The sequence below is a fragment of the Calidris pugnax genome, unplaced genomic scaffold (genome assembly GCF_001431845.1).
Source record: "Calidris pugnax isolate Ruff unplaced genomic scaffold, ASM143184v1 scaffold147, whole genome shotgun sequence".
Lineage (NCBI taxonomy): Eukaryota > Metazoa > Chordata > Aves > Charadriiformes > Scolopacidae > Calidris > Calidris pugnax.
Window position 1 is genome coordinate 5,108,611 of NW_015092359.1, and position 12,047 is coordinate 5,120,657.

Below are 12,047 nucleotides of genomic sequence, written 5' to 3' on the forward strand. Positions count from 1 at the left end.
TTGTTAGGTTTGTTTGTAGAAACCTGTAGATGACACATGTAACAACAATTTGGGCAGCGTTATAGTTTTGGCCCTGGCTAGCCAAGTCAGTCCTTGGTGCAGGGCTGCCTCTGAGCCACTGGGCACGTGCTAGGTTTCACACGTTTGACTTTGTGAAGCAGCCACCACGGGCTATACATTTTAAGGGATCTTCTGGAATTTTCTTAGTGAAGCCCAGTCCCTGAGATGAATCTGGCTCACCACTGGATGTCATCATTGCACTGTGATGAACTGCAACCAGAAGAACATTTATCTGGCGGTAAAAAATCATGTTGCCTGACCAAAGACGACGTTTAGTTTTGCCACGTTTTAAATTACTTGCTCTACAGGGATGATGGTTTGCAAGTCAAGGGTCCGTAATCCTTCCTTAAGGTATAGGAGGGCACTCTACTGTGTTCTACAGACAGTTCTCCACCTTCTGTAGAGAGGCTACGCCGAAATCTCAGCTGTGGGTCTCCACCATGGCAAAGACAGGGTATAAAAGATCTCTTGGGGATCTCAATGTGCCATGTGCTTCTTGAGAAGGCCAATGTCATTATCAGAGCTTTAAAATAAAATACTTATTCTTCATATATTGAGTTACTGTGTCAACTAATATATGGAGAATATATTTCTACTGTAGTTTCATAGGAGGAATTTAGAGGACTTGATTTTATTAACCCTCTGCCTCCTTTTCATAATAGATGAAAACCTGTTAGAAGTCTTAGATTGCTTCCTGCCTAAGTGACACAGCAGAAATATATAGGAGAAATGTCTGACAAATAATAACAGTAGCTCCATTTTCTATTTGTCCCTTCAGTGCATTTATGTATCTGCAGTTATGCATTTGGGCAATGTGAATGTATGCAACCCAAAGCAATAAGAAAAATGCAAAGTGTGTTGTACTACAAGATGGAAAGTCTTTCCCTGTCTTTCATCAGAAATTTGAAAGTAGATACAGTTCAGGGCAGAAAAAAAAATTGTCAAATGCAATATCACCTCTTGGGTCTTTCTCGCATATTTGTTTTGAGAATCTCTGTTAGCTAGTGTGACTTAGAGACACAAATTTCAAAAATACATGGACTTTATTGTCTTAAGTGATGTATGCATTAAGAAGACACTGATAAGCTAGTAATTAAAAACTTTATAGCAAGACTTTTGGCCAGAGTATTGGTCTCAGTGACACTGCGATACTAATTTAATCATTTGACAGATTGGCTGTCAATGTAGCTATCTGTATTTAAGAAAAAAGGTCAATTTTATCATTTTGGAAGAGATTTTTCAATTAAACACACAAAGACACTCAAGATATAAGTTCCTAATTAATTTATGAGTAAAACCATTTCCATAAATAAAACAGCAAGAGTAAAAACTGGTCTAGAAGGTATAAAATAGCCTTAAAGTTATGTAAATATATGCTTCCCAGGTGTTAGCTAAAGGGTAGTAAATTATTGAAGAGGCAGTGTTTTCTTTTCTCTTGCAAGGACTCCGTAGCATCTTTTTCAGGAGAGGCCAGACCATTCAGCTGTGCTAATTTTCTGTGAGCCATTAAACATGCACATATTTCAACATTTTAGTATCATTTATCTACTGTGTTATCTTGTGCTGTGCACAGAAAAATCACAGTATTAGTCATGTCAGCCAGCCCTAAGTTTTGTACGAATGCAAGGAGAATCATTATTCTTAGACTTTTTCTGTTTCTCTTTTTAATACACTTCTATGTCATTTCACATGTTTTTTACAGTCGCGTTATTCTTTGAACCACATAAATCGAAAGCTGGTACTGGGATCTAAAACATCTGTCAACACTAGAATTGTGGTGGTTGGTGCATCCGATGTTGGAATCTCTTTTCTGGAAACCCTAATTTTTTGGTAAGTTGTTAATTTTATTTCCTTTACCGAGAAAAATATGTCACCTTTCGCTTGAAGGGGTTTTCTTCCTCCATTTAGAAGCGTGCTTTGAGTCTGTATCCAAGTACTAGGTGCAGATGTAAAAAGCTGGGTGCTTGCACCCTGGCTGATTGTGGAACTCAGAAGTGCTGACAAAGTTACTCCCAGATCCTCAAGGTGAAGGCACACTGGAAATGAGAACGCCACATACTTAAAATCTCTTTGACCGTTGTTCTTATACAAAAATCCTCTAAGTGGAGGTTAAGTCCATGGCCCTTCCTGTGTGCTCCCAAGTAGGATTGATCTTTACAGCTAGTTGTGCCCAGTGGGATCACAAATCAGTGTCTGAACCCCCCCTTCTCTTCCCTCCTTGCGATGCCGTGTTTTCAGAGCTGGGCGGAAACGTACGACATAAGCTTGTTGAGTTGTTAACTCTCTGTGATTCTTTTGATGCTGATAACACCTTTTGATACCTTTTGATTCTGATGAGGTTTTTGATGTTTGGGATCGTTCAGGAACGCAAGAAAGAAATGTCATTTCTGGGTCTTCTGCTATTTTTGCTGTAGACCCTAGACCCTGCTCTCTGACAGTCTCAGCCTGCTCGGTGGCCCACCAAGAACACGGGCCGTCAGCATACATTAAAGAATTTTTCAAATTGCTCTGGTTACCTTGAGTTATGCACACTGGAGTAAATAAACTGTGTAAACTGGTTGAGAGGGGGGGAATAAATGTATGCAAATGTTTTTATACCTTCCACTGTCTAAGCCAGAGTAAACTGGTGGAGAAGTTGTGCTGTTTTACAGCCTGTCCAAAGTTAGGACGGGAGTGCTGTCTCTCTGGTATCTCACTGCTTGCACCTTCCATGTGCACCAGTAGCCTCTCTGTACTGGTTTTAGGGGATTATCAGGAAGTCAGACTGTATGTGACGGTGCAGATCCTTTTATGCAATTGTTGTTTTCCTCAGCCATTAAACATCTGTACTAGAAATGACTTGCAGAAATGAATATAAAATTCAAATTCTGCATGTGATTGTTACAACATAATGTTCATTGCAAAAACGAAAGGAGGTTGGCATTTTTATGGTTGGCAGAGAATTGAAAATTTTGCCTATTTTTTTCAGTTAAGCCAAGACTTGGTATTTCTACAGCAACCATTAATAGTATCACACATTAAAATATCAATATGGCAAGAGAAGAAAATGTTGAAGTGCTTTATAGATGTTGTTGAGTTGCTGGAGCAGTGAAGAAAAAGTACCTGCTTCTTGCTCTTTTCTTAAGTTCTGACTTCCCGTAGAGCATCTCCTCTTGCAGTGAAATCATTGTCCTCTCATCTCCAGTTCTCAGCACCTTTTAGGCTTTTCAGTTCCATTCAAAATTCGGTTACAAATGTCCTTTAGAGCTACGAGCCCCTTTCTTGTTATTAATCCTGGGCTGTTTATGCCTATGCTCTCAGTATAAAATACTGTGAGGGAAAAACAAGGCATATTTACGCTCCAACCAAATCTGGCAGCCAGAAGCTAAGTCTTTCCCTAGTGACTAGGACGTAGAGACAGTATTGTGTCTGGGGGGCAATCCTTTATAGGTATCCCCCTCTGAGATACCTCAACCAAGGCTTTTCAGCCCCAAGTTTTGTTTGAACCATGTTCTAGCAAAGGGTTCTTGCAGAACGTGTCCTTCCTTGTAGGTAGGAGAGAGAGAGGCCTTGTCTTCAGCGCTGCACAAACGGAGTCCTCCTGCTTAAGAGAAATTGAGTATTGCTCTCAGAATGCAAAAAGCAAGCAGTCAGCACTTAGTGCAAAATGTCACAGAATTTATATTAATATTGGTATAAATTTAAGAGAGACATTTTTTTAATTGTCGCATCAGCAGCAGATAAAGTCCCCTGATCAATGTGAAGGCCTTTTAATACAATTTAGTTTAATTTACTCATAATTGTCTAAGATTCTTTGCAAAGGTTACATGCACTAAAAATAGCTAGATTGGATCAATTTGTAAGACCCTAATCCTTAAAAAGAGGAAGTAGTTTTCTCCTCATTATTCTTCGTACTTAATTATTTTACATTATCAGTCACTATGGAAACACACAAATGTAATTCACTTACCTACAGAACAATTATTAGAACTCGATTTTACAAGTGTTTTCAACTTGTTTGAGCCTGAAGAAATATGTTTTTCGCTGAACAGAGAAAAATAATGATGAGAACTGCCTCTGCTCACTCGAGGATGTGCCGCCGGCCGCCTCTGGCTCCCGCAGAGGGGAGAGAGCACGGGGGGCAGAGAGCACGGGGGGGCAGAGAGCACGGGGGGGACACTTGAGGCTTGTCACTTGCCCAGCAGTGCCAGGGAGCAGCCGTGGGCATCCCCGCTCGGCCACCCCAACCCCAAACGAGCTGTGTAATCCCTGCTGGGGATTACAGCAGGATCCCAGGGGGACCGCGTGCTGCCAGCCGGGACCTGAGGCCGCGGTGGGGGTTTCTGGCAGCAGAGATGCTCGCAGGGGTCAGAGCTCTGGTGCCGCCAAAGGGGTGCCCCTTATTCCAAAGGGCAGCACCAAAATGCTGCAACTGGGTCTGTGGAACCACCTGCCAGTAGGGGAAGCTTCTTCCTAAGGCTGGGGGTACCGTGAGCCCTGGGGAATTGCATCCGTCCTGCTTAATCTGACGCCGGGTCAGTGAAGGTGATCTCATTATTCATATTTCACCATTCAGATAAATGCCTCCCGCTGATTTTTTTTTTTTTCCCTCGGAGCGTAATCGCATGCAGACATGTGTTTTCAGCCAGAGTGCCGCTTCTCTTTAGGGGCACCTATGAATTTTTTATTCAAGAAACGGGGGAGCGACGGAGGCCTGGCCTCCCTCCTCCTGCACGGCCGGCTGCCGGCGGGTCCGGGTGCCAAATCCTCTCCGGAGGCTGCGCCACGGCTGCTGCCATCCCTCAGGCCACAGGAGCTGGGCAGCAGAGCCGAGATGCTGTGGAAGGAGGGGGAAGAGAAGCCGCACCGTAAATTGCTGCAGTAATTAACTTCCCTGCGGGAGGGAGCGTGGCAAGCAGGGAAGGAATTGCGATCCCCACAATCCCTGCAGGAGGCTCCTCCTGGGCAGCGCAATTATCTGCTTCCCCTCGCACAAAGCCAGGGCCTGGGTCACTCTCTAGCACCAAGACAAGCGGTGACAACTCCTGAGCCATGGCTGGTCCTAAAGGAGGAGTTGCAAGGGAGCAAACAACCCCCTCCCTGGTGAAAAAGCAGCTCGTCTCAGCCCAGCAACACGGAGTCTCTCGGCATCTATTGTTCCCTGCCCTCCAAAGTGCCGGGGCTGCCTGGCGCTCCTGCCTCCCCTTTGTTGGAGGATGTGGGGGGAAAGCCCTTTTCAGCCTCCAGAGTGAATCGATTCAAAGAAACTCCAGAGAGAGGTTAGGCTAAAATGCGAGTCGTATTTATTTTTAGGTTTTTCTTAAGTGGCTCGGTCTTGGGGAGAGGGGTGGGAAATCACACGGAAAAGAGTTTTCTATCCAGCATCCTGGTAAATACGTGCGTGCCCTCATTTGCACTTGCAGCACAATGGGCCACTAACATTGACAAATTATGGTGAATGAAAACCCTAAAAAGGAGTCTGATTTAAGACTAAAGGAAGTTGTTAAAAAGTTACCTCCTTTTTTTTGTCTTGCCCACTGAGATCAAGTACGCCTATACTAATTTTCACAGAATCACAGAATCACAGAATTGTAGTGGTTGGAAGGGACCTTATAAATTAAAAAGCTGGTTTAGATATTCAGCTTGCAAGTATTCAATGAAAATTTGGTCTGAAAACTATTTGCTATTTTTATTAATACAGAATGTCAGTACCTATGAATATGAGAAAAGGAATAATGAGTTCAAGTCAGAGTTCTGCAAATACCAATTCTTAGAAGTGACGTTCAGCAGGAGAAATGTCAACTGCAGTTAAATAATTTATTTCAAAACATGTGAACAGCTAGAAATGGGGATACTGAGTTGCATAATCCTCAATTAAGCCAGTTTTCCCCTATATTTATATCTTGATGAATATAAGCTATAGCCCAGCATTTTAATCTTTTCATATTCTCAAGTACTGAGATGCTTTAAAAAATAACCTCATAGCTAACTACTAATTTACCAGGAGGGCAGGGTGGTGGGGTTGTTTTTTTTTTTTGTTTCTTCTAGTTTTCTTTGATAATTGAAGAACAACGGTCATGGCAGTGGCATTAGGCCAGAAGAACATATAATTAAAAAAAAAAAAGAAAAAAAAAGCAGTTTCAGTTTATTCTGGTGGCTGATCCATGGAGCAGCACGGTAACTAGTACGCCCTGACAGCAGGTGATTGAAGTTTGGCTGCAAGAATGCAAAAAGCTTGCTCACAGCAGTATCTTGTCGTTGGTTCCAGCGTAGTGAACCAATTAGCTTTTTATCCACCTCTTTGCATATAGCTATGGAAAGTGTTATTGTCTTCTGATTACAGGGAAAACCCTTTTTAATCCACGGTTTGGAAAACCTCCTTAATCCAACCTCTGGTGTAAACAATGACTTACTCTCCGAGGAGGTTAGAAATACACGTCATGTGCTACACAAAATAGCAATAAATGAATGGTGCCTAAGATCACACTACTTGCTATGAAAATGTTGTTAAATATATTTCCCTTTCTATGTGGGCGCATTAAAATAATCGTTGCCTTTAAAAAGCAAAGGGATTAAAGTTTATTTTTGTCAAAGCTCTGAACTTTTTTCTTAAAGTAAAATTAGAATCCAGCACAGTAAATCTGGGAGGTTTTGTCTGCAGGCCAGTTGTTCCCTTTGTGAGTTAAAGGTATCTAAGGTTAGTTTAGAAATGGCAGGGTTTTTTAAAACACGGTTTCTGACGGAACGGCTACAACTGCCGTTATCTGGCAGCACAGTATTATACAATATCCTGCACATCTGTCCTGTTTGGCAATAGTTAGCATAATGCTTGCTGTTTAATTAGGCTTTTTATCTTTGCATTTGTCTGAGAACATCTGAAGCCTTCCATGTTGCCTGTCACTAATTAGTTGACTAATTAAATAGTTAGTGCTTACTTGCTGATCACAGAGCTAACATGTAATGAATGGTTTCGTGATCTTCATTGTTTTATACTATCTATCTTTGCCACATGAATTGATATACATGTGCTTCCTTTTGACTGCCTTTTTTTTTTTCATACCAAGGCAAATCCAGAACAATGTTGTAGTTCGACCATGTGTTCGGTGTCACCAGGCCTGCGTCCCTCGGACATTGTTGCCTTCCATCATTTCTGGTGAATAGAGAGCAAGTTGTGACAGAGATAAATAAGATAGGTCATATCTCGCCTTGTTGCGCAGTCGGGATCACAATGAGCAGTGTCAGTGACTGATACCAGACATAAACCAGGGGAGAGGATATGGGTCAAGATCAGCCTTCCCAACAGCCGTTTGACGCGCCTCCGCCAACAAACGGTACTCAGTTACCACTGATATGTGCTTCTTTTATAGTTCTATTCTTGCTTCAGAGAGAGTTTTCAGTTTTAAAGAAGATTTTTTTCAAATTTAAGTTCTTGCCCTTCGAACACATGCAAACATTTGTCTGAGCCCAAACTAGTCTTTCAGGCTTTAAATTTGTCAGTATTTGTAGATTTTCTTTTGTTGCTATTCAAATTTAAGTTCTTGCCCATTTGTCTGAGCCCAAACTAGTCTTTCAGGCTTTAAATTTGTCAGTATTTGTAGATTTTCTTTTGTTGCTATTTATATATGAATACTCATGACTTCTTGTTGCATGTTAAAACTGAGCTTGGAAATGGTACTTTTCTCGTAAAAGGCCTGTTTCCAAATGGAAATGAGTCACAAGAATTTTTCTAGAATAATATTTTGTATTTGTCGTAGCTCTCCTGGTGACACGGAGTGTGACATTAGCGTGGCTGTTTCAACAGCTCTGTAAAGAGCCTGGTAACCTGACTACCCAAGCATCTGGTAGCTCCCTGATCAATGCAGTTCAAAGCAAATAAAGAAGCATTCCAAGTGCAAACACTGCATTTAGGTTTTCCAATTCGCTGCTAAAGTGATGAAGGAGATGTACTTTCTCTTCTGCTCAGATTTATTTTTCTTTTTTTGAAGTTTGTCCCCCAGAGCCGTTGTGGAGGTGTAACTGCTGAGTTCTTCCAAGCAGTCTATAAACTACCTATGGGTTGGTTTTGAAGTACAGAAGACTGTTCAGACTACTACAGTGCAGGAAAAAAGAGTTGGCTGGTTAAGTTGTGATCCTTCCCTCTAGCGATGTGTTTTGGTTTGGTTCCTGATCATATGTATCTATGTATGTGCTCTAACTAGGGCAGAGTGAGGGTTGTGACAGATGAAGGTCACTATTTGAAGGTACTGGCTTGGTTTTACTGAATGCTCGATGAGCTGCAATTTGAAGATTCCTTTTCTGGATTGCTGTGATTGCCCTCCACATCCCAGGAAGGACACGAGTCTGAACGGCGTTTATATTGAAATGAGAGTTGAGAGTACATAGGATATGGTAACGAGATGGTGAATATTTACCGCATGCTATATCATCAAGATTCCCCAAACTTCTAAGGGGGATTGGTTAGGTTAGGTGGATCTCCCGAGTGCTGGAGCTCAATGGCTTCCAGTACCCGTAGGTGGATCTCCCCAGTGCTGGAGCTCAATGGCTTCCAGTACCCGTGTTACAGCGCTGCATTGTGAACTGTAACACACCGCGTTGGGTGGTTCGTTTCCCCAGCAGTGCTGTGCTCAGAAGCATCCCCGCATCAACGAGGCATCATGGCAGTTTCACGTGAGCCACAGGGCACGGGCCACTTGGGAAGGAGCTGTTGGAGAAGCATCGTGTTTCCCTGGTGAAGAGATGGGCACTCCATGAGCTTTGTGGTGCTGCACCTCTCGGATCTGTTTTACGTTAAGGGATGCAATATCCACCAGGCAGCTGTGCTCCTCGAGCTGCCAGGCCTGGAGGTGCTGCGGGGCCCAGATCCACAGCTGCTACGTGCAGATGTTTGAGATCAGGAATTTTGGCCCAGCTGATTCCTCCACCAGCCATGTCCCTGTCCTTCCCGGGCTGCCAGCTTTCTGTCAAGAGGATGTGGCGCTGGGGTGGTGCCTCAGAGCATGCAACTTTTATGAGTACCTTCTCTTTCTGCAGGCTCTAGCTGTCAGGAGGAGAATGTATGGTCCTTGGCCACAAGCTAGGACAAAAACGTTGCTACAAATCTCAAGCCCTTCAAATTCAAGGGAAGTCTATCTTTTGACAGCCGTGGGATTTCTAGCTGCATACTGTTTCATCTTTGGGAAGGCAGCATTGCCAAATACGCACCAAGCAACATTACAGAGTCAAAATATTAATCTTTTCTGCAATAATATAGAAAATTGGGGTCTGGCAAATAGCTATAAAAAAGAAAAGTCTGCTTGGTTCTAACGTGAATGATCAATAATATTAAAAATGTCCCATTAACAAGGTGGAATGCTATTCACAGAAACATTCACACAGGAACAGACAAAACAGCAAAATTTCAACCACATTCTAGTTTTACTGCCCAATTTGTGGTATCTTTATTTGTGGAAAACGGTGCTGATGTGTCTCAACAGTGGCTTTAAATCTGCCAGGTGATTAGATTTAAACAGCTAGAGATTGTAACTACCAAGCCCATCATCGGATATCCCTCATTTTCTGTCTAGAAAAATAATTGCCCTGTTTTATACTTTGAACAGAACGAAATGCTGTAACATTTATGGAATGGAAATTGAAATTTTAGTAAGGAAATGCTCTCACTAAGGCAGTGGTTGGATGGTACTTCGGTTTGGTCAGATTCAAAGCCAATGTACATTTGGGTTGCTGATGCTAATCTTGTAAACTTTGTAGCCATGGATGTTCCCACATAAGTATATGGATGTTTCTGATTCATATTTTGTCTGAGCCAAGGAAAGAGCTCTTTAGATTTTTCCTATTCTGTCACGTAAGAATTCATACTGCAAGGTCTTTGCCATGCTAATTTTAAATATCTAGATCCTGGAAATACCACGGATGTTGAGTGAATACTATAGTTTTTGAAAGAGCCTCCTAAGAAATCTGCAGCTGGGTTGTTTGTTACATGGCTCAAAATGTGGTTTGTACAAAAATTCACTTTCTCCTCGCAGTGTTTCCCAGTGCAGAATGTTAAGGCAGTTCACACTTGAGCCTGAATTGATCATAGAATCATAGAATCATAGAATCCTTGAGGTTGGAAGAGACCCTTGGGATCATCGAGCCCAACCATCTCCCCTACTCTACAAAGTCCTCCCCTACACCATGTCCCTCAGTACCGCATCTAAACGGCCCTTAAACACATCCAGGGATGGGGACTCCACCCCCTCCCTGGGCAGCCTGTTCCAATGCCCGACCACTCTCTCTGTGAAAAATTCCTTCCTAATGTTCAGTCTAAACCTCCCCTGTTGGAGCTTGAAGCCGTTCCCTCTCGTTCTATTGTTAATTACCTGTGAGAAGAGACCAGCCCCAACCTCTCTACAGTGTCCTTTCAAGTAGTTGTAGAGAGTGATGAGGTCTCCACAACTACTTGAAAGGACGCTACGCTAACAGAGTAAATGGGCAAATATGGAAATAAGCAAGTACTTAAGACTTAGTTTTAAGTTTTGTTAAAAGTTTTCTCTTAAAGGCTGCACTTGTGTTCACGTGTTCCGCGTGTTAATTGAAAAGCGCGTTCAAAGCCTGGTACACACCTTGCGAGCGCTGGCAGGATGCAGAGCCAGAGGCTTCTGAGAAGCAAGCTTAATGAGAGGTGGTTATGGGAGGGAGAAGAGCTTAGTGGTCAAATTGCAAAGGTCAATATGGGTTGAGAAGCAAAGCGTGGAAAAAAAATTAGTCTAACAAAGGGAAAAAAAGCTCAACTGAATTACGGGGAAATGGCACAATCACTACAGGAGAATGGTGCAAAAAGAGACTAGGGGAAGCTGAGTTGACATAGGTGAGGAAAGCAAAACCTATCACTGGAAAATGAGAGGTGGTTAGAAGGGATAAAAGCAGTGATGACAGAAGGGCGGCCAAGTTGTTTCAGAAAAATGAGTTATGATATGGATTGGGGTTTGAAAGAAGAAACTGGAAAAAGACATGTTTGGTAACATGAGCCAGCAGTGTGCCCAGGTGGGCAAGAAGGCCACCAGCATCCTGGCCTGTATCAAGAACAGTGTGGCGAGTAGGGCCCGAGAAGTGATCATCCCCCTGTACTCGGCACTGGTGAGACCCCACCTCGAGTGTGTGTCCAGTTTTGGGCCCCCTACCACAAGAGGGACATTGAGGTGCTGGAGCGGGTCCAGAGAAGGGCAACGAAGCTGGTGAGGGGTCTGGAGCACAAGTCTTACGAGGAGAGGCTGAGGGAGCTGGGGGTGTTCAGTCTGGGGAAGAGGAGACTGAGGGGAGACCTTATCGCTCTGTACAAGTACCTGAAAGGAGGGTGTAGAGAGACGGGGGTCGGTCTCTTCTCCCAAGTTACAGATGTCAGGACAAGGGGTAATGGCTTCAAGTTGCGCCAGGGGAAGTTCAGGTTGGATATTAGGAAACATTTCTTTACTGAAAGGGTTATCCAGCATTGGAATGGGCTGCCCAGGGAGGTGGTGGAGTCACCATCCCTGGAGGTATTTAAGAAACGTGTAGACATGGTTCTTCAGGGCATGCTCTAGTGCCCAAGATTATTGGTTTGTGGTGGGGTGCTGTGTGGGTGGGTGATGGTTTTTTGGTTTGGAGGTTGTTGTTGTGTGTTTAGGTGGTGGGAGCTGGTGTGGTTTTTTTGGTTTTTTTTTTTTGTGGTTGGACTCGATGATCTCTGAGGTCCCTTCCAACCACTACAATTCTGTGATTCTGTGATTCTGTGATTCTGTAATGTTCAGGGAGAAATCAAGATCGTGTGGTGGTGCAAAGCTACCTAAAGAGGAGACATTAATAATTACATTGAAATGCCACAGAGTCAAAGTTGCTAATGTTTTTTATTGTGTTGTCTAAAAAAAGGGTCGGCACGGAGGACAAAAGAGAGACAAGCATCAAAATTACAAGATGGAAGGGAATGTAGGACTAACTACTTAAGAGAAAAAAAGTGAGAGGACTAATTGATCTACCCTAGCAGGAGAATAAAA

At 43.0% G+C, this 12,047-nt stretch overlaps 1 protein-coding gene across 1 annotated transcript in view; it reads left to right on the forward strand.

Annotated features, from left to right (window-relative positions):
- The window catches only part of CFAP61 (cilia and flagella associated protein 61), a 131,393-nt gene that overhangs the window by 53,792 nt on the left and 65,554 nt on the right, over positions 1-12,047 (forward strand). Inside the window, exon 17 of the mRNA XM_014962466.1 lies at positions 1,763-1,890. Within this exon, the coding sequence (XP_014817952.1) occupies positions 1,763-1,890 (128 nt within the window). The remainder of the gene's footprint in view (positions 1-1,762; positions 1,891-12,047) is intronic.